The sequence below is a fragment of the Melanerpes formicivorus genome, unplaced genomic scaffold (assembly GCF_026170545.1).
Source record: "Melanerpes formicivorus ecotype bairdi unplaced genomic scaffold, bMelFor1.0.p_v2 SCAF_6, whole genome shotgun sequence".
NCBI classification, from domain to species: Eukaryota; Metazoa; Chordata; class Aves; order Piciformes; family Picidae; genus Melanerpes; species Melanerpes formicivorus.
The window spans coordinates 936,357-959,638 of record NW_027142358.1 but is presented as its reverse complement, the minus strand read 5'-3'; the positions used below and the strand labels follow the sequence as shown (position 1 = coordinate 959,638).

At 41.7% G+C, this 23,282-nt stretch overlaps 1 protein-coding gene across 1 annotated transcript in view; it reads right to left on the bottom strand.

The window, feature by feature from the left end:
* Window positions 1–7,897: 7,897 nt before the first annotated feature.
* Window positions 7,898–23,282, bottom strand: part of GFRA1 (GDNF family receptor alpha 1) — a 178,013-nt gene continuing 162,628 nt past the window's right edge. Inside the window, exons 8-9 of the mRNA XM_068139294.1 lie at window positions 11,128–11,184; window positions 7,898–9,009 (exon numbers count right to left, since the gene is read on the bottom strand). Of these exons, the coding sequence (XP_067995395.1) occupies window positions 8,848–9,009; window positions 11,128–11,184 (219 nt within the window). The 3' untranslated portion in view covers window positions 7,898–8,847. The remainder of the gene's footprint in view (window positions 9,010–11,127; window positions 11,185–23,282) is intronic.

Sequence of the window (23,282 nt, the reverse complement as noted above, 5' to 3'; positions counted from 1 at the left end):
ACAGGGAACAATGAGATCGACCTTTAATAAGCTTGTTTTCATGTTTCTGTTGTTTTCTTCTGTTGCCGGCCAAGCTTCCCTTTCTCTTGTAAAAATCAAACCAGAACCACCAGGAAATTTTTCTCACAAAACCCCATGCTTTTTAATTAAAAAAAGAAAAGAGAACAATGTTTATTGAGAGGGATTCTTCTCTGGATATGTACAATACTAACGCAGGAGGGTTATGCTAACCAAAAAAACCACCCCGTCAGACATCGTGGTGAATTGACTTCCCAAGTGTGGACAGTCCCAAGAGTTTGACAGGAACAAGTGGAAAGTGGGTTTTATTTACTTATTTATTTACTTATTTATTACAACAAATCACCAGCCATTATGACTGAAGACCTGACATATAATAACCTGCAGAGTGAGATGGACAGAAATCCATAGGACAACAAAGAATTTCCACAAGGAGGTAACTGTTTGTGCAAGAATTTCCTCCAGAAAATGGAAGCATGTTCTAGACAGATAGTTTTGGAACAACAGAAGAAGAAGAAGAAGTAAAAAACAACCCAAAGAAAGAATAAAAAATAGCACACACCCCTCAAAAATAAAAACAAAAGCAAAAAGGAAAATAGGAACATTGGATGTCCTCAGTTCACAGTGAACGCCAGCCTTCCTGTGTCCAAATGCTACCTCTTAACCTTTATCTGCATCCTTTCTACCTACCTGCAATCACTCCTTTTAGCATTGCAATGTAACAAAAAAAACCCTCCCTGTGCTTTTACCTGAGCCTTCCCCTGCCATTTCCTCTTTTCTGCAGCTCTTGTCAACTTGCACTAGCCAAAATGTGCACACTTAGACATACCCTCAGGTGAAAGACAAATACACCTTCCCAGCACGAGCAGGACAAATCACAACTAATCATTTCAGCACTAAGTAACGCTACACGAAACAGCACAGAAACCCTGTTAAGCAAAATCAGGAGCAATAATTTTGGGGGAGGGGAGAACAGAGAGATTAATAATTGCCACCAGTTAAGCTTCCCACATGTTGCAGTGCTTTGAAGCAGTTTTTTTTTCCACTGCCTGCCTTTTGGATTTACTTTGTTTTTCTTTTCTTATCCAGAAACAGTGGGAAGGACTGTGAAGAGGTAAGAGGTTCATTTTATCCCTCAGTTCTACTGTAACACTCCCAGAGAGGAGGCAAGATAAAATTCAGGACTATATTTTTACCTCCACTTACTTCTCTTTAACAAGCAGCGTGTGACAGAGCTCAGCCTGCCTTGCACCCTCCCAACTGCAAATCCACCGTGGGGCTTTGTTCCACCTCCAGCAATTCTTACAGGCACTCTTCCTGAATTAACTTTCACCTAAGGTTTAAAGTCTTTGTCCCACCTCAAAGCATCCAGATGATGTCAATACTTTTGGATGTTGGAAGGACATTCTGCTATCAGCTGCATTTTGGCTAACATCCTACTCCTGAGAGAATTGCTTCACCTCCCAAAAGGGTACCAGTTTCCATGGGCCAATTCAGAAAGCCAAAGAAGGGGAAAAAACCAGTAAGAACATGATTCCTCTGCCTTCTACCTACTGGGATACACATTTCTACTTCTCACCAGTGTGTTCTCTGCAGTATCTCCTGCTAAAATAAATAGTGGGTCCCTAAACAGTAATTTTTGCATCTTTAGGCTTTCTCCCGTTTTCAACAAAAGCTTCTGTGACATATATCCTATTCCATAAACATGGTCAAGAGAAGATCATGATGTTGTAATCTATTGTGAAAATGACTCCAGAGTTTCAGCAGATTTGCTGCCTTCTGTGCTTGAAGTTTACATCTCCCTGCGGTTCAGTGAATCTAAGGGGCTTAGCTTTTGTACCTTTTAAACTCCAACCTAAGGTCAAGTGCAGTGGTCAAAATCAACTTCTTATTCTGTGCAGATCAGGTAAAAAGGTGGAGCTGGCAGGCCTGGCTTGAATGACTTGTCAGCATGTAGCTCGGGAAAGGTTTACCAATGTGATTTAAGCGAACATCACAGCAGCAAGAAAGGCCTGGGAGATGAAGCAGCCACAAAGGCTATGTGTAATACTGACCAGTTAGTGCCAGTGTACCTTATGCTACCAGGCCATCTGTGCTCAGCCAGAATGCTGCCACCTGCTAGCGCCCACTGTGGTACCGCTTCTATGCAACTGACCAGTAAAGAGAGACTGAGTTTACTGACCTGAGATGGACTGAGGTTGCTGAGACTGCTATCAAGAATTGGGTGGCACCAGTCACCCATTTTCAGCTTTCTAGTGCTTTGAAGCAGATCAAGTATATGAACTCAGACAAGGGGAGCTCTATTTCAGACAAGAGTAAGACAACAAAAGAGGTAATATTTTTACACTTACAATAGCAGGACTTTGAATGTCATCTCCTACTATCAAAGCAATGTTCAACTCTCATGAGCAACTTTGAATCATTAGTACCAATGCTGGAAAAGTGATTGACACAAGCTGGTCAACATGGGGAGTGGCATAATGCTATGACACCATCTCTAATTACTTATGTTTATCCACAACAACAATTAACGGAATGAGTGGCTTGAAGAAGCCTGAAAATAAGAAGCAGCCTCATTTACTGGAAGCCAAATCCCTGAAAATCCTTCTCAGTTTCGTAAGTTACTGGGCAGGAGTTTTTCAATGCTTTGGAGCACAGAAGTCTGTAAGGGGTCAATTACTGTGGTATTTTGGCAGGAGGAATTTGAAGAAAATTGCCCTTAAATCTGTGACTTTCTCCTGGATTCTGGGAAACTCTCCTTTTGACAGATTAAAAAGTAGTGCAAAATAAGTAAAGCGTGTTGGAATCACTAAAAGCAGGGGAAATTGGGCTAAGGGGAACCCTTGCTGAAGTGGTTTGGTTGCTGTCATCTAGGCAGCAATTAGCTCTAAGTGTACACACAGCAAGGCTCAGCTATTGGCACCTGGCACAGGTAAAACAACAGAAGCTGCAGCTGCTCGCTGGTTAGATGTGTTTAGAGAACTTCAGACCTAGTCTAGATGGTACCAACTCATAGCACCACAACCTGTATTGATAAAAAGTACCAATCTGTGCTCTTCTAAACTGCAGATAATCTCCACGCCGCCTCTTGAATTTGTTGCTCTGCCTTTTAAGAACAATGAAAGAGACAAAGCATCTAAGTAGGAGTTGCAGGACTTGGCTTCTGATTACTGAAGTGATCATACCTATTACAAATCTATTCAGCCTGAAGGCAAACAGATGAAGGGAACACATAACAAGGGTGTATGAAAGTCAACATAATATTGAATTAAAAAAGGGAATCCACCACCATCCCTAATTTTACCTTAATAACGGACCCATCAAATTTTGCCAGTGAAACTTCTTACTCCTGAAAAAATACCCAGACTTTATCTAGCTAACTAAAATTCCAATCAGAAAATACATTAGAAGTATTTACACATTTCTAACAGATTGTGAGATCTTAGAACTTTTTAATTCTTCCTCAGTGCTAAACTAAATTTTGAATCCCATCTAGGTCACACTTCATGTTTTAGCCTGTTCTGGTCAAAGCAGTGCTTAACAGGTAAATTAGGCACTTGCAGTTTCCTTCCCCTGTAAAGGTGTTGGCTGTTCAGAAGAGACACATCCCTGCTCACATTTCTTTTTCTCAGAAGCAAAGGCTGTGATTAAAAAAAAACCCGAAACACCAACTCTAAGGAAAAATCTATAAAGTGGATTACTGTAGAGTACAGAGAAAATGACCTTCTGAAGTTAAAGGAGAAGCTGAAACAGCCAATAATTGAAATGTCATAGGAGGAACTGAACTGGTAAGAAAAAGCAAATATTTAAAGATGAGACATATTTAACAAGTCACTGGATTAATTTCTCTGCCAAGTTCATCTGAAGCAAATATGCTTCTATTTGATGTCAGAGACATCAGGTAGAATCTGACTAACCTTTATGGGCATAAATCGACCTTGGAGGCCTCTTTGGCCCAGCGCAGTTTTAATGCAGAAGTCTCATCCATGAATGTCTATTTCCAAGTGAAGTAGATCCACCTTGGTGCTGAAGACAAACAATTGCATTTCATGACAGGATGTTGCAATTGCTGTGCAAATAACTGCTCATTCTTCCGTCTTTTCCTGCTTGCTCTGAAGGTTCTGCTGTTATGGTAGAATCCAGCTCTTTTATTACAAGCTAAGATGCTCCTGCCACTTGACATACACAAGGTGCATGTCCCTTCAAGGAGCTGTTTTGCTCTTCTCCACGGGTTTCTCACCATCTCTCCTCCATGGAAACAGGACTGTGATTAAGCCAACAATCAGAAATTAATGTAAGACTCAGATTTCAAGCTGATTCCTTCATCTCCAGCCTAACTGCGAAGGCTAAGCATATAGCTAAAGTGTATACATTTATGTATTCAGTTTTCTGATTCAAACTGCAACATCCCTCAAACTGAATATCAGGCTGCTCACAAAAGGCTGGGTCATGGAGTGATGTAATTTCATATTAAAAATATAAGGGTGGAAGTAGGTCTCCAGACAGAGTCTGTCTGCACACTGCTTTGAAACACTTCAGAATCCCTCTTTCTCCTAATTCTTCCTAAAGACACAGTGAGAACAAAGCTGTTAATGGAAAGTGGAGAGTGTCCCAGTGAAGATGGATGGATGACTCCTGCTCAGGAGCTTCCTCCCCAGTCTCTTGAAGCAGCCAGGAAGTCAGAGTGCCGAGATGGTTAACCAAGGACTGCACTCCTCATTTCTGACCAAATGCCTGTTCAGACACTCCTGCAGGGCAGGACTGCTGCCCGTTGGTGGACGTCACTGTCTGCATTGGCTCTCCTGCACTGGAGCAAGGGAAAGCCTCAGTTGCTGTGTGTTTTACTATATCTGAAAGGTTCATGTTCAGTGCCTCTTTCATTGGACTCACTTGAGAAATTAATATCTGTGTTAAACACTGCAAAAACTTAAGTCATATATTTCAGTTCACTCTGAACGTTGCCTTTGTGTGTACTTCTTTTAAGAAGAAACAGAAATATCATCAGGTTATTTAAACTTACAGTTTGAACAGTAGATCATCTGTGTGGACATCCTATATGTGGAGACTTCCTGTATCGTTGTTACATTGATCAAATTAATGTGTTAAAAAGATATACATAATGCCCAGCCTGAGCCTGTTCAACTGAGCACTCCACACATGACATTTTAGTGACTGCAAAGGGAAGAAAAACCCTGAAGTTTGCATACTTCAGTAGTGTGGCAAATGACTGCATTGACAAGGTCACTGTGCTAAACTGACATCATCCTCACCACATCCAGCTTCTAAAAATCCTCCAATATTTGCACAGTGGTGCCTGTGGAAACCTCATTAAGTGTCAAACTCTTAAGGGGGTTTCTTCCTTCTTGCCTGTTTAATAAGCCATTTATTGTTTGGGTTTTTTTAATTGATGATTTTAATTTCCACTAGGAAAAAAAATACGAATGTTTTGAGTGTTCTGGTTTTTTCCTGTGGTAACATGGCTAGCTGCAAAAAAATGCTGTTCCTTCCTCTGCTACATAGAGAGTTGTGTTTCCAAAGGCAACTCTCACTGAATCAGACAAGTAGCAATTTCTTTTGTAAGCAGAACCTAATTAGTTTGTTGTTTACAGTATAAGTGATCAATAGCTTTTATGCCGGATCACACGGTGTCAAAGCTTTAATAATTGGTATTAAATCTAACAGAGATACTGTCATAAAATCAGATGGGGGGGGGGGAAGAGAGAGAAAAATCTTCAAAAAGTATGTACTATACTGGGAAGTTATTAAAATTCCTGATACTGCCTCAAATGTTTCATGTGCTGAATACAAATGGTCTTTTAAAGAAAGATTTGTGGATCAAAGATGGATTGAGTAACTGCAATGTTTCTGAATTTGTTTTGGAAATATTTTTAATTGGATAATGGCAGGCTTCAGAATTCTAATGCTGTGCTCATTAGCATTTCAATAGGTTATACCAGCAACTCCTTTTGGCGTTAAAGAATTTGATTTATTTTTAAAATTATGAATCTCAGAGTTTATTTTGTGATTTTTCTGGGCCTGTTGTCACTAGTTTTCAGGAATTTAATTAGCTTCTACAAGAAGAGCAAGAGGAGCCATGTGGCTTTACCTGGTAATGATGTGCAGAGCTACAGGCTAGGGTTGGAGTGGCTGGAGAGCTGCCAAACAGAAAGGGACCTGGGGGTGCTGACTGACAGCCAGCTGAACATGAGCCAGCAGTGTGCCCAGGTGGCCAAGAAGGCCAATGGCATCATGGCCTGGATCAGGAATAGTGTGGCCAGCAGGAGCAGGGAAGCCATTGTGCCCCTGTACTCAGCACTGATTAGGCCACACCTTGAGTCCTGTGTCCAGTTCTGGGCCCCTCAGTTTAAGAAGGACATTGAGACACTTGAATGCATCCAGAGAAGGGCAACAAGGCTGGGGAGAGGCCTTGAGCACAGCCCTGTGAGGAGAGGCTGAGGGAGCTGGGATTGTTTAGCCTGGAGAAGAGGAGGCTCACGGGAGACCTTGTTGTTGTCTACAACTACCTGAAGGGAGGTTGTAGCCAGGAAGGGGTTGGTCTCTTGTCCCAGGCAACCAGCACCAGAACAAAGGGACACAGTCTCAAGTTGCGCCGGGGGAAGTTTAAGCTGGAGGTGAGGCCAAAGTTCTGCACTGATAGAGTCGTTAGCCATTGGAATGTGCTGCCCAGGGAGGTGGTGGAGTCACCATCCCTAGAGGTGTTCAAGAGGCGACTGGATGTGGCACTTGGTGCCATGGTTTAGTCATAAGGTCTGTGGTGACAGGTTGAACTTGATGATCTTTGAGGTCTCTTCCAACCTTGGTGATTCTGTGATTCTGTTTTCCACTGCAAAAGCAGCTCTGATGCTTTTGATAGTAATTTGCACTTTCTTATCAGCATCAGAATTAAAGAGTAGTATTACAGTATTGTCTGATTTGTCATGTTCAGTGGCAGAGAGTACTATGAATTTTATCACATGCACAGAGCTTTGAAACCTACATAATGTGACCATAACCAGGAGTACATAAATGAATTTCAGCATTTAGGAAAGTGTTTATTGTTAGCTAGGAAAAAGTTCAAAAGATGAGCTTGTCAACAGGTTTAATAATCTTTTACTAAGCTGTGTGGTTTTGCACACTCCCTAACTTCACTGCAGTTTATAAAGCAGCAATTTGTACTCCATCAGTTGTCTTGCAAACACTTCTGGACATTTCAGAGCAGGATGGGACATAACTGTTAAGTCCCAATGTAAATCTCTAAATTCGACATGATGAACTCCTTGCTTTAGTGAAGTTATCTTCCACCTTCAGTAGAAACAAAACCTGATTACTGTTGATCATTTAGACATAACTGCTTGTAACAGTCAACAAGCCATCACAGTAAGGTAGAAAGACAGCCCTTAGGAGAAATGCTGCCTATTTGATGACATTTAAAGCTTTAAAGAATTCCTTCTAGATACAGGCAGAAAATCAGCATGAACCAGCGCAAGCTGTCAAAATCACTGAATAAAACCCAAAGTGATCAAATCCTGTGTGCTGGCAATATTGTCATCCAAACCACTAAAACAATTAATGGAACTGGTTTTGCAAGCAGTTCATCATGTCATCAGTGACAAGGTCTGCAGCAGGAAGTACCGGGGTGGGAAAAGCCTGCCACATGGATGAGCGTGCACGATGCTTCGTTGTAATTGGATCAACCACCCTCTGGTGTTGATTTTAGTGGTCTAAGAAATAAAACACAGTTCAGACTATATCCTGCTACCTTTTTTCCCCCTCTGTAGTGTTGTGATAAGAAGAAAAGTAAGGCATGAAGTTCCTGTAACTTTTTGAGCTGACGTTATCAGCTATGGATAAAGAGAAAATGCTGCTTTAGTAGAGCAAATAAATTGTATGTCATTTTTTATTAAACAAACAGTATAATAACTGGACTATATTAACACAATGGAAGCATAGAAGACCACAGGCTGTACAGCTGAAACCCTGTAGCAAAAATTTGTTTCTACTGCTTATCCTCAAATGTAAGGAGATGCATCTTTATCAAGCTTTCACAATGGCTGCTTCTTGTTAATGTAAAGGATCTTTACTCTTGTTAAGGCTAGATGATTATAATTAAAAGATAAATGTACTGTTAGAAAGTTCTATGCCACACTCTATTTTTATGAGAATGTAACTGAAAGACATACATCATACCTGTATGTGAATTATAATGGCTTCTCAGCAGGGAATGCAGAACCACTTACAGTACGTAAACATTTAAAGAGGAAAATGCTAATACACTGAAAGAGTTTAACATCAGTAGCAATTTATCAAATGAAGAAGTTTCATCAAGTCCACTCTCTGGGAGAACATTCACCATTAGACAAAAGCCTGGCATCCTCGATAGTCTGAAGTTCACTCAATTTGGAAACCAAAACACCATTCAATGAGATAAATAGGATCCTAAGAAAACCACCATCCTCCTCCTCCTCCTCCTCCTCCTCCTCAGGGAAAAGCCAGAATTAAAATAATAATTATTAAAATAATCCAAACAGGTTGCTTTACAGGCAAATTTACACACTGTCTCTTCAAAACACTGCATGCCCAAAAGCCTTTTGGGTTTGGAATGTAGCACTGCACCAAGTATTTCACAAAGCCTCTAAATATCACAAGAAGCTTTTTTTGTGTTTTTTTTTTTAAGAGAGAAAGAAAGAAAGAAAGGGGGGAAAAAAAATTCCAGCTGACTGTTCTAGCCAGGAGTGCCTCAGCTTAGCTCCCAGACCTGGAATTCCAGATAAACAACAGAGGACAGGAAACAGACTTTTTTTTTGTTTTAACACGTCCTTTGCAATGCAGCTACAAGACCACTGATGAGCTTAGGGACAAACACAGTGAGAGTGCAAGAGTCATCAGAGTGAGCCGTGTGCTTAGATAGAAGCTTCCAGGCAGAGCCAGCGAATTTTCCGAAGATATGTGACTGGTGGAGACTCCTGCTGTGTTCTCCTTCCCAATAGCATTCTGCAAGACACAATACTTCCCTTGGTCATCATTGCATTACCATTTCATGGCAAAATATTTCGATTTACAGCATCACGAAATGAATCTTTTGTTCGTCCGTGACCCACCCTCCCCCGACCGCGCTACCACAGATCGAAAGATACGAAAGGCACAAACCCAGATGTTGAAATGTCAGTATTCTAAAGTTAGGTTGAAGGATAAAACCGACAGTACAGCACAATTTAGAAAAAAAATACAAAGAGAAAGCATGCCAAAAAAATTAAATCCCTATTTTAACACTGGTCCCCTGTGTAAATCCATCCCCCTGAGACTCTCTAGCCTTTGGAGAATTTTCCTGTTTCCTCTTGATTTCCCTTAACGTACAACAGTTCAAGCACAGCAATTCTTCTAGCAAACTTGTGTTTATGATGCCAGTTTGGTTTACAAACCAAATGCAGGCACCACAGAGAAAGTGCAGCTTCTGCACGGTCAACAGAGTAACTCTCACAAGGAGTAACTTCTGGATAACAAGGAATAAAATCAAATCCATGGGATCAGAACAGACAGTGGTTTCTAGCTTAGGAAACTGCCTTCTTGTGCCTTTTTCCCTTTAATTGCTGCATTATTTACATTCCTTGTCTTTTGTGCTACCAATAATTAAGCAGTATGCATATGGAAAAGTGCAGACTGGCAGATTAAAATGAACTCTTTTAGGAGGACACGTAGCAGGAATATTTCTCACTGCTACCATCGTCAGTAAGAAGAAAAACCCAATAGGGAAAATCACAGCAGTAGAACAATTTAGACTAGAAAGGACCTCTAAAGTCATTAAGTCCAATTTACTCCATGCAAAGTTGCTCAGACCCTGTCCACTTCAGATCTGAAAATCCCCAAGGACGCAGTTTCTACAGAGGGCACAAGCCTCCTCCATCCTGGAGAGGCAATGGGCCAAGGTACAAGCTAGAAGTACCCAGAAGGGCAGATAGAAAAAATGAGTACAGAACATCAGTTTCCATCAAAATGACTGTCTGCAGAGGCATTCATGGATAAATCTTCCTATTTTTGAGAACACCTGCTGGGACTGACTAACTTGGGAGGCCTTAAGATGTAAACTGTTGGAAGTTGTAGAGGCACTGGGGGAATTATCACAATATACTTCTACTCAACCCTGGGCATCTGCTTCTCAGAAACTGTCACAGATAGAGTATGGGGTAAGACAGACCAGCAGTTCTTATGGCTAAGCCACAGCTGCTAGAACCTTGTGTATGGTCTTCTAGCTGGCACAAGAGGTCAAAAAATCTGTTAATGTTACTGCATTATTCCCTCTTGTGTTATTAGGCTTCATTGTAGTATTTACAGGAAATTCTTACCACTAATTAACGAATTAGGAGTGTCATTAGAGCTGTCATTATTTAGAAGAACTGGGAAAACCTGGACTACTGAAGGAAAAGCTCAAAGACACGGTCACATTCTTTTGGTGTCTTGTGCCTGTACAGCAGGTCTTGCTCTAATGCCTGGGCTATGTACTTCCACAGTGCAAAAAATAATCTATGCACATCAGTAATTACTGAACTTCCTGAGAGAACCAGTACAAAGGATCCAGACTGACAGACACAGAAACTGATGTAATGTTTACGTCTGAAAGGCAGCCTTGGAGGTCAGGCTCAGCAGACTACTCACAGAGCGCTGGGAGGTTCACGTCTCTTGAGGCTGTCAATCTGTCTCCTGATGTACGTGCATCACATCTCCTGATGTGAACATGATTTCATGCCCTAAATTGGTCATTTTTGTTAGCTACAGAATGATGGCCACTGTGCTTCTGCATATTTGTTAAAAGCCATATCAACTTGTGTCCCTGCAGATTATTACCCAATTATACTCATTCAGCGCAGTAGTAATTACCATGGGATCTGCCTAAACATGTACTACACAGCTATTAAAATATAAAGTCAGCAGAGGTCACTGAGCCTAGCTCTGGGTTTCTGAGTAAGACCATTCTTTAATATGCTATGCATCCAAACATAACAATACTAACAAGACCTTGGTGTGAAAGTGAACCCATTAGAATCTCGACAGCCTATAGTTCATATCATAGGTAGACCACCTGTGCTATGAAATCTACAGGACCCATGCTCTTACCTCATTAAGACAGAGCTCTGTATCTACAGATTCATTGGATTTCCGCCTCTTCTGTGCCTAAAGAATGAAATAAATGAAAAATTTATTCCCTGTACAGTTGATACATACAGTAGCACAAAACACTTGAGATACATTCACATGGTTTGTCAAACTCCTACAATTTTGAGAGTGATTTGCAGGTGATTAGCAAATAAACTCTTCAGATGTAACTGAGCATTATCCAATAACATTCACATTCCAATTGGAATTCACAGCAAAACTTCAAACAGCTAAGGTTAGTCAGGAATTACAATGAGGATTGCCATCAGCTGTAGATACCATGGTATGCTCTCTAGTCCCTTAAAAATGGCACCAGATGTTCATGAGGAAAGACTAAATATGACAGTTAATTACCACAATATCAATGCATTGGGGCAATGGACTCAAACTAGAGAAGAGTAGATTTGGATTGGATGCTAGGAACAAGTTCTTTACCATGAGGTAGTGGAACACTGAAACAGGTTGCCCAGGGAGGTGGTTGAGATCCCATTCCTAGAGATATTCAAGGTGAGGCTCAATCAGGCTCTAGGCAACCTGATCTAGTGGAGGATATCCCTGTTGACTGCAGAGAGAGTTGGACTAGATGACCTTTGGAGGTCCCTTCTGACCCAGACCATTCTGTGATTTTATGATATTAACAAAAAAAACTTATCATATGCCTTAATTTTAGGAAATTATAGAATAGAATAGAATAGAATAGAATAGAATAGAATAGAACAGACCAGATCAGGTTGGAAGTGACCTTCAAGATCATCGTGTCCAACTTATACAACAGAAGAGTATTTTAGCCTTAAATAACTCCCACAATTTCACCTAGTATTATTCCAAAAGTACAAACAGAATTTTAGTATATTCCACAGCTGCCACAGAGACTCTTCTGAAAAGTTACAAGAAGAACATTTAATGTACATACCTGTAAATTAAAGTGAATTGTTTGTTTCCATTGCATTCATGGATTATTATAGATGGGTTATTATTAAATGTCCAGATATTTCAGATGATTGAAAAGTAAGAAATTAATCTTATGTATCTTCAGACATGTCTTATGATGGACATCCATCTGTTGCTGTTACTGTGTGCCCTCCCCACCGACTCAAGTACTTAAGAAGCATTTCTGGTGTCAGCACTATACAAAATCAGAGGAGTAGTATGCACTCTACCTGGCATCACAAGGTATCCAATACTCCCACTGCTGAGGTGTACATGACAGTGCTGGGAGATTTCTGCTTTTCTACAATAGCAATATCAATGCCCATGGTGCTGAAGATATTTGCAATAAAAGGTGCTGTAGTTGATTTAAGTACTTTGGTGATTCTCAACATAATTTCTTTCTTTGAGTATTCCAGAAACATAACCAACTCTTACAACAGAAGGCTTGCATTTACACACTAGAACTACTGACTTCACTCAGCCTGCCTGACACATTCACCTGGAAGTTCTGCTGGACATGCAATTCACTTCCTGAAAAACACAAGGATCTGAATCTCATTGTTCCTTTCATTTTACACTGTAGAATCTCACTGGTTTGGGCAGAAATACCTGGACTAAAGCTGATGTGAGGAAGTGCTGAGCATTCTGATTTCATGCCCTCAAAAAGCTCACTTCCACATAGGGCTATTTTATTTTATTACAGAGAGCCATTGGTACTGCCTATGGATACAAAAGAATCTTCAACCTAATTACTGATTTTGGAAACCAAATGAAGGAACTGAACTTCTCATTAGGATGCACATTCTCTGCTTTTCATGATACTTTAATATTAATAAATAGATATATTAGAGACAGCTAAAAAAACCCCAAACACCTGGGATTTAAGACAGCTTAGCCATAGTAAGAATTTATACAGTATACATGTTGATAGTTTTCAAGAATATGACAAAATAATAGCTCAATTGATCAGTAAACACTCTGTGAAGTCTCCCTCTTACATATCCTTTCTTCTAATTAGTAGAAGAAAATTACTAAGGGGTAGAAGAACCATCACTGTTGAAGTGGATATGGTAAGAATAAATTGAACTCAGAAAATGGGAAAAGAAATACCTGGAAGCAAATTTGCTACAAGAAGACACAAGACAGTGAAGGTTCCCTTCTATGTTTGCAGTGGTGCTGTAACTGTCTTTTAATGGTAGCTGGGTAGATTTTACCTCCTAAATGGCTAGCTCCATGGAGGCAGGTAAAGGAGAAATAGCATTTCAGTCCTGATTTTGTTTTTAGATAGCTAAACACCCCTACTACATTGAACTGAAATGTGATGCTGCAGATGAGGCCTCACATTCAGAGGTTCAGATCTTGACAGTGTAAGGACGTACAAACCTCATATTTCTTTGTCATTCAGTGCTAAATTTCCTAGTCACCAAATCACAGAACTGTCTGCATTGGAAGGGACCTCAAGGATCATCCAGTTCCAACCTCCCTGTCATGTCTCTGCCATGGGCAGGGACACCTCACACTGGATCATGTTGCTCAGAGCCCCATCCAGCATGGGCTTACAAACTTTCAGGGATGGGGCTTCTGCCACCTCCCTGGGCAACCTGTTCCACCCACACATTCGGAAACATTGGTGCTTTGGCCTCAATACCAAAGTTAGAATTGAAATTCCTTCTTTGCTGAGCTTCTCAAATGAGAAAAGAGAAAAATATCATTATTTTGTCTATAGGCAGTAAAGTCTTCCTTTACTCCATACACAATAGTGTGCAGCAGCTAAAACCTGTTTTCCTTTGAGGATGCTATTTTAAGGGTAAAATCAACAGCTAGAATCAAAATCAACACATAAAAACAAGCTTTTCAATGGCATTGATCAATATAGCCTTGCTTTCATTGGGGAGGTAATAGTTCTCTCTTTCCATTAACTTATTGTAATCCTTCTAACATCAACAACACTTATTCACATGTATCCTGCATTATAAAGTCCTCCCTTCTTAGATATGAAAAGGTTATTTTAATAATCAGGGCAGGCTTTTCTCTTATGAAAACAGAAAGGACAGTATCTCCCATTTAAAACACAGCAAAAATCCAACCTCTTTTGGTGGAAGGAAGGTGAAGGGAAAGAAAAGAACAAAAAACTATCATTTTTTGAGGATGAGATGAGACATTATATGCCAAGTTTCCAATTGGAAGAGTACATTTTTACTGTTGAGTTATAAACCTGTAGAAAGTGGTTATAATGGAAGTGCTGGCATAGGCTGCACTACTATAATACAACAGTGCATCACTAAATCACAAGTAATGGGAAAAAACCTGCACATGTTGAACAGAGTGCTACAGAAAATGTATGTCTTTTAATTACAACCTAAGGGGAAAATTCTTAGTGCCCTACTCTTGAGCAGTGAGTGAACACCTTATCAGAGTTAAAAAAAACCCAGGGCTTTGGAGGCTATGCACCCAGACCGGGAGATATTTATAACATCTTCCATTATCCTAAAAAAAAATGAAACAATAGAAATGTGTGCCCATCAGGTACTGCTGCAGACAATTCTGACAGGGAATATGTACACCCATCAACACATTTGGGAAATGAGAGTTGTTCATTATGCAAGATGTCAAAGAGTCTAGGACCTGAAGGGGGCCTGGAAGGAAGCTGGGGGGGGGTGGACTTGATCTCCAGAGGTCCCTTCCAACCCCTGTGATCCTGTGATTTCAGTGGTGGGGCACTTATTACAAGGGTTTATAGTGACAGGATGAGTGGGAATGAATTGAGGAGGGCAGATTTACACTGGAAATTAGGGAAAAAATTCTTTACAGTGATAGTAGTGAGACACTGGAACAGGTTGTCCAGGGAGGTTGTGGATGTCCCCAAGGCCAGGCTGGGCAAGGCCTTGAGCAACGTGGTCTAGTTGAAGGTGTTCCTGCCCATGACAGGGAGGAGTTGGAACTAGATGACCTTGATGGTCCCTTCCAACCCAAACCATTCTTTGAGTCTATGATTCACTCTCATGTATCCTATATACTTAATGTATAGGCAAGACAGTACCCTTGAATGTGCTGGAAGCACCTAATTTCACAGGAGAAAAATGAAACACTTAAGTGGCTAAAAAGTCTATAGTCAAACTATTGGGTTGGTTTGGGGTTTTTTCAAATGTTAATGCAAAGCTCTCACCTGGTGACAAAAAGATCTATGGGAATTTCATCATTAAACAACAACAAAAACTCACAAGTGGAGCTGGGATGATAAAAGTAGTAATTAAAAACCAACCAACCAAACCCCCCAAAACAGTGAAAGAAAAGCAGCTTAAAATAACCAGCTAAATATATGGAAAGACCTATGAGTTCTTTTTTACTGAGGTAAAATAGCATTTGCCAATGACTTACACATACAGCTGTGACATGCCTCCAACTCTAAAGCAAAGTTCTGTAAGATGGACTGACCCTCGCCCTGGCTTCGCAGGGAATTGCAATTCACTAACGTGGGCTACTCTGGCAAAGCTGCCCCCATACTGCCAACAGCCTTGCACTCACTTGTGCTTTTCTATGCTGTAAAAATGAACATGTAAAAATGTAAGATGAACCTCATCACTGTGGTAGCACAAGCAGCAAGTGGTATTTAGAGATAATCATATTCACACACCTCCTGGTGAGCTTAGCATCCTGTACATTACTCACGCAAGCCTTGCTTTGGCCTTTGCAATGAATAGAATAGAATAGAATAGAATAGAATAGAATAGAATAGAATAGAATAGAATAGAATAGAATAGAATAGAATAGACCAGACCAGGTAGGAAAAAACCTTGGAGATCATCAAGTCCAACCTATCATCCAACACTATCTGATCAACTAAACCATGGCACCAAGCACCCCATCCAGTCTCTTCCTAAACACCTCCAGGGATGGTGACTCCACCACCTCCCTGGGCAGCGCATTCCAGTGGCCAATATCTCTTTCTGTGAAGAACTTCTGAACATCCAGCCTAAACCTCCCCTGGCACAGCTTGAGACTATGTCCTTTTATTCTGGTGCTGTCCACCCAGGAGAAGAGATCCATTCAAAGTGCCGGACTTAGTCAAGGGCTGGTAGACAAATCAACTGCATGCCCAGACAGAAAAACAACTCTCATGGACTGAAGCAAAGTTCTACTTCTTTCTTTCCTTACAAGAAAGGAGAATCAGGACCCACAGAGAAGCTAGCAGTGTTCTGAAAGAAGGAATATTGCATAAAGAGACATTTCTCCAGACACAGGACTCTGTGGTCCTCCATGTTTCTTTCTAATCCAAATGGCTCCTAAAAGACCTGAATCATATGTCCTTGCTCTGGTACATCCCAATCAGGTCTTCTCTTGTCCTGCACTTAATAACTACCATAACATCCTGCCAAACCTAGTTGCTCCCTGCTTCCCACCCCCCAGATTGCTCTGCCTCTGTCCCTTGCAGACACTATAGCCCTGGATGTATTCCCAGAAATGCTATCTTGCAATTATGCATCCAGCTTCTATAAATCATAGCACTACATGGTTAATAAATGCATTAAACACTGCAGTGGTATCTCACAAGGAGCCAGTACACACATTATTTATGGCTTGTCATCCAGCAGTATTTTTATGTATCTACTACAGCATGCATATCTGTGTTACTCACAGCAAGGGAAAGGTCTGACTGGGGACAGCTCCAAATAGAGGTGAGCTTTAATTTGGAGGGAGGGGTGGAAAGAAGCACAACAAGGGAAATAAATTCATCAGACATGAACCCAAACAGGCACAGAGTGAGCATCCATAGAATCATAGAACTGTTAGGCTTGGAAGGGACCTCAAGGATCATCTAGTTCCAACCACCCTGCTATTGGCAGGAACTACAGCAGGTTGCTTAGAGCCACATCCAGCCTGGCCTTAAAAACCTCCAGAGAGGAGGCTTCCACCACCTCCAAGGGCAACCTGTTCCAGTGTCTCACCACCCTCATGGAGAAGAACTTCTTCCTGACATCCAATCTGAATCTACCTGTTTCTAGATTTTGTTTCCATTCCCCCAGTCCTATCACTCCCTGACACCCTAAAAAGTCCCTCCCCAGCTTTCTTGTAGCCCACTTCAGATACTGGAAGGCCACAATTAGGTCTCCTCGGAGCCTTCTCCTCTCCAGACTGAATAGCCCCAAATCCCTCAGTCTGTCCTCATTGGAGAGGAGCTCCAGCCCTCTGCTCATCCTTGTGGCCCTTCTCTGGACATGTTGCAGCACCTCCAGATCCCACCTGTAATAGGGACTCCAGAAACCAGGCCTTGGCTGTTAGCGACACGCTTTGGGTCTGCTGTGCTTTCTGGAACATATTGCTTAAGACATTAGAGTGAGAGACACCAGAAGTATCATTACACTAGACACCTGTTATGTGGGTTGCTTTTTCAGCTAATTTTAATGAGTGTGCCTTTGTCCTCTCTTGAGATGCCTGATTAGTTATGCCTACATTAACATCATCTTTCTAAAGAAGAGGGACAAATCCCCCAGAATACAGCCTTCAAATGACCATGCTTCTGAATTAGCTGTTAACATATGAGGGTGGTGGCTCTTTTTGCTCTTTATTTTTTGGTGTTGATCAGAGAGATTTACTATGCAACTAACCTGTTTTTCTAACAGCAGGGCACACAAACAATAAGCAGAGCAATACACAGACTGTAAAAATGCAATCAGTTTAACTCTCCTGCACTCACTAAGCAGTGGGTGCATCTATCACAACTGTCAATAGTATTTTCTTATTAGCACAGTGATACTATGGCATGCTGGAGTATAAATTACTTTCAACAGGGAAGATAAGCAAAGTGTGGGGTCAGAGACACAGGCCACTAAAAGAAGGATCCAATTCAGCACAGAGTAATTTGAGACTCATACCACACAACCAGGGTGCAAAGCTATTTTTGCTATAAAAAGTCAGCTTTGTACAATCCTATAAAAAAGAAGTCAAATCTTTTTTTCTGCCCTTTTTTTTCTCTTCCCCCTTTTCTTTTATTCTCTGCTGAATCAGCCCTCAAAATGCAAGCTTGGGGCACGAAATTATCAGTCATCATTCTGCATAAAAGAATTACAGTGCTGTCATCCCACTTTGCACAGGGAAGCAAGGACCTTTTAAAAATGAGCAATGCCAGGACACTGCTGGCACAAGTCTGAGAATCCAATCACAAAATTTTCAGCTAAGAGACATCAAATAAAGCAAACCAATTATCACACACAGAGTTTTACAGGCTGCAGTACAGTGCAATGAACAGTTAATCAGCCAATCCCTTCATATCCCATCACCTCCCAGGCCCAAACTCCTGTCCCCTACAGTTTTCTACCAGTCCTAAAAACCACAGTTTGTTCCCATTCTCCTGCAAGAGTCATGTCTGGTTTTCACATGCCTGGGCAGGGTGGCAGAGTCCAGAAGTCCTTTGGGCCCAGGCATCCTCTGGTTTGCCAGTTTGAACATTCAGAAATCATGAGTGAAGTCCCATCCAAAACTAGCAGACGGCTACTTTCTCAGTGGGCAACTTCAGATTACCTTCACAAAGCTCCGGCTTTCTTAAGGGAACACACACATACACATGCTTCAGCACTTGTAGGTTATTTATAGTTTTGAGTACTTAAGCATCAGAAACATGGGATGGAAGGCAAACAGGGAGGTTTGTCTTCTGGTCAGGGAAAGGAAAAAGGCATGGTGCGTCTCCTGAGAACATTTCCAAGGAGGAAAAGGGATTGAAAAGAAGTCTTTACCCCAGAGCAGGCATGAGGAATCCTCTAGGAAGAGAGGCAGGGACAGACACAGATCCCTGATCGGCTAGAGCCAGCTCTCAAACTCTAGTCACCAACTGAGGAGTACTGCTCAGCCTCTTCTGGACAGAGCCAGGTAGGCTGTGAGCAATGTCCTTCCCTCAGACCACTGGGTAAGGATGGATTGAATTAGTCCTGCTCTGACAGGTGTCCAGTGCAGATACTTGTGTCTCTTGATAGCTGTAGCTAGAAACATACTTAGCAGCAGACCTGACTTTAGAAATATGATAAACAGGCCTATTAGCTGTCCAAGTCCAATGCAGGTAGAAGAAATCCTCCTCCCTCCAACTTCTTCAAATCCTGAAATGATGAGTAAATTTTATTTGGGGGGGGGGTGGGGGGTGTAAGGTGTGGGGCCTGGGAGTAACCCTCCCAAAATAAGCAGAATAAAGTGTTGGAAGAAAGAAAGGTGACCTGCAGTGTATGAATTATTCCTGGACCACTCCCACAACCTTACGTTAGTAAAGATGATACCTAATTAAGCCTCATCTCCCACTGCACTTATATGGCTGAGACAATATAGCACACAAACTGCCTAACTGCAGTCTTACAGGTTTTATGAAAAACAGATCCTATCAGAAACACCAAACTGATCAAACAGCTTACAAGGACCAGACACACAGATCTTCAAATATTTATTTTCAAGCAATTAGTCTCCTAGTGAGCACAGCACAAAATACGACACCCAGCCAAAGCAACTGATCTGACTGACTTACCTTTCATGGCAGTGCAGCAACTTGCTAACAATTTTGTTTTCATGTTCAGTCATTCATTTATCTGAGTAAAACGAATTTCTGTAGTCCTAGATTCTTGCTTCCTATTTTTAGGAGATATTATGCAATTCTCCTAATATGGTCTTTTTATGGATTTGCCTCAAGCAAATATTTTTGCATTAAGAAGGGCAGAGGAGAAAACAGAATGCTAAAAAGCATAGACAGAGTAAGTTTTGTTAGGTTAATATCTCAACGGCTTAGGCTGCCTAGGATTTCTTCTTCTTCATTTTTTTCCCCTCTAGTTATAAAACTGAACAGCCATATAATTCAGAATTGAGTTGTTTGGGATTTTATTATTAAAACTCATTTCCCTAGTGATTCACCATGACTATCACCCCAGTGTCATACATAGCAGTTACATGTAGCAGGTGGCTGTCAGGCACTGAACAGCTTCTAAAGAACGCTGCATCAACACAAAGTCATTACAGCCCCACATAAAAGACATACTCAGCTTTTAATTTTGAACAAACCTAAGCCACTGAAGAATTACAGATCCCACAACACTTTCACAGACTGAAGTGTGTGCCCTTGCATGTCCAAATATGCAAACAAAGTTGTTCTGTTTGGCAGCAGATGAAGTACCCACCTCCCCTATTAGACTGGGCTACGTGGTGCATTGGAGTGTGGTGTAAACACTCCTGAGCAGCTGTCAGCCACGGCTACTCGGGGACTAAAAGCAGTTCAGCCAGAACACCACAGGCCTGCCTTGCACTAATGAGCCTTGAAAGCAGGCACCATGATCATGCAGCTACACCAGCCCTACGTCACATCTCACACCTCCAGGTGTGCCTTGGGTGGAGGGCAGCTGCTCTGTGCTGGGCAGGCATGCAATAAAGCTGCTCCTTAAAGGGAAGCTTTTTTCCACACCAGGCAGATGACAAGACAGTGTTGGACTGGGACTCTTTGCTAAGAAAGCCTCACAAGCTAAAATCAGAGTAGCAGGGAGAGATCTCAATAGGGATCCTCACTGCACTGGTCAGCCTCATGAAACATCCAGATTGAAGTGGTCAGTAAGTCAAAGAGACAGAATCATAGAATTGTCAGGGTTGGAAGCGACATCAAGGATCATCTAGTTCCAAGCCACCTGCCATGGGCAGGGACACCTCACACTAGATCAGGCTGCTCAGAGCCACATCAAGCCTGGCCTTAAAAACCTCCAGGGATGGAGCCTCTACCATCTCCCTGGGCAGCCTGTTACAGATTAAGTAAACAACATCACATGTTGCCTCTGTGTTCAGGCCAGCAGGACCAGGGGTGGTGTCCTCTGGTTCTGCAGCTGGAAGGAAAGATCAAGCAAGCTTGCTTGAGCACCAGTCTACATGAGGCCTTGAGCGTTAAGCATTACAGGAAACTACTGTTTGTGCTACACCAACCTTAAGCAAGTGATATTACTGCTGGTCTCTTGAGCACTGCATTCACTCATAAATTTTACAAAGGGAGGGAACAGAATGACCATGAGCATCTGCTTTTGGTTAAGTGACTAAAAACATTTCAGACTTTTCTCTTCATTAACTGTACGTACGTGTATGAATGTGTGCCTTGTGAGAACTGGCATGGCTAGAGAGAAAACACAGAAAGCCTTAAAGGTTTTGAAGATACTTCATAGAATCACAGAATTGTCAGTGTTGGAAGAGACATCAATGATCATCCAGTTCCAACACCCCCTGCCATGGGCAGGGACACCTCACACTACATCAGGTCGCTCAGAGCCACATCCAGTCTGGCCTTAAAAACCTCCAGGGACGAGGCTTCCACCACCTCCAAGGGCAACCTGTTCCAGCGTCTCACCACCCTCATGGGGAACAACTTCTTCCTAACATCCAATATCCATCTAGCTGTTTCTAGTTTTGCTCCATTCCCCCCAGTCCAATCACTCTCTGACACCCTAGAAAGTCCCTCCCCAGCTTTCTTTTAGGCCCCCTTCAGATACTGGAAGGCAACAATTAGGTCTCCTCAGAGCCTTCTCTTCTCCAGACTGAATAGCCCCAGTTCCCTCAGTCTGTTCTCATAGGAGAGGAGCTCCAGCCCTCTAATCAACTTCAGACAACAAGCAACTTCACTGCATTTAGAGGGAAGCAAAAGCAAAGGCTGCAGATGCTAAAGCAACCTTACAGAAACAGGTAGAAGACAATAACTACTTAGTTGAGCACCCATCACACAGCTATATCCTCCATTCCTCAATGCTTATACATTTCAAGCTCAATATATTAGTTTCCTTACCTCTGCAGTTGTGTGGCTGTTTAAAACATGACTTAGAGACACGTGGGGTTTGTTTTGTTTTGTTCTTTTAAAGTAATTCAATCCTGAACAGCTGTTATTTGGATCAATTGGTGAGTTTTGCATTATTGGCACAACCAGCTCTCCTGAAGTGCCACTGAGATAAAAATTTAAAGCATTTTCTCCCTCTTCCTCTAATCCTTTAGCTGAATTCTGCAGGTGCACAGATGTATCCCCAGAACTGGCATGACTGAAATTTAAGACAATTCACAGCAGTACTTGCCTCAGTATCTGTATTTTTTTTTAGCACTGAAAATATCATTCAGAAGAAAAATATTGGAGGGTTACAATTTTTTATATAATGCACTCAAATTTACTAAGGTGAATCAAAGAATTGTCAGGGTTGGAAGGGACCTCAAGGATTATCTAGTTCCCAGCCCCCTGCCATAGGCAGGGACACCTCGCACTAGAGCAGGTTGCCCAGAGCCACATCCAGAGTGGCCATAAAAACCTCCAGGGATGAGGCTTCCAACCACTTCCCTGGGCAACCTGTGCCAGTGTCTCACCACCCTCATGGGGAAGAACTTCTTCCTAACATCCAATCTCAATCTACCCATTTCTAGTTTTGTTCCATTCCCCCTAGTCCTATCCCTACCTGACACCCTAAAAGGTCCCTCACCAGCTTTCTTGTAGCCCCCTTAAGATACTGGAAGGCCAATCCATAAGAATCTATAAGAAAAAACAGGTTATGGCTGACTGTGGGGTTTTGACAAGCAGTTATTCTGCAAGAATTCAGCCAGAGCCATGAAAAATTTCACCCAAACAGTTAATGTTTTGGCAAAGTTCAAAGTTGCTGCACACAGGAATTTTTTAAAATGCAGAATGCAAGACAACTTCAACTTCAAGCATAGCTGCTAGCTGTGTCTATAATAACCTATTTTTATCTTCATTAGAATATATGCTTTTATGTTTTTGTAGAAAGGTATTAAAATTCACTGTTAGTATTCGTGATTAACAAATTCTGATAGCATTCTAACTCTTGAAAGTGAATTAATATCACACAATTTTGATTGTTGGCATTTTCTTTTCTACAAAGAGCATGTGTTTGAACAGATCTGAGTCATAATTGGGGGTAAAAAACCAAACTTTCATGCAGTTGGTCTTGTCCACAGGTCTCCATTAGCTAAGCTAGACCTTGGCTTGTCCTGTCAGCTTCCTAAACATTATTAGAATCATAGAATTGTTAGGGTTGGAAGGGACCTCAATCATCATCTAGTTCCAGGGACACATCACACTGAATCAGGTTGCTCAGAGCCACAGCCAGTCTGGCCTTAAAAACCCCCAGGGATAAGGCTTCCACCACCTCCCTGGGCAACCTGTGCCAGTGTCTCACCACCCTCATGGGGAA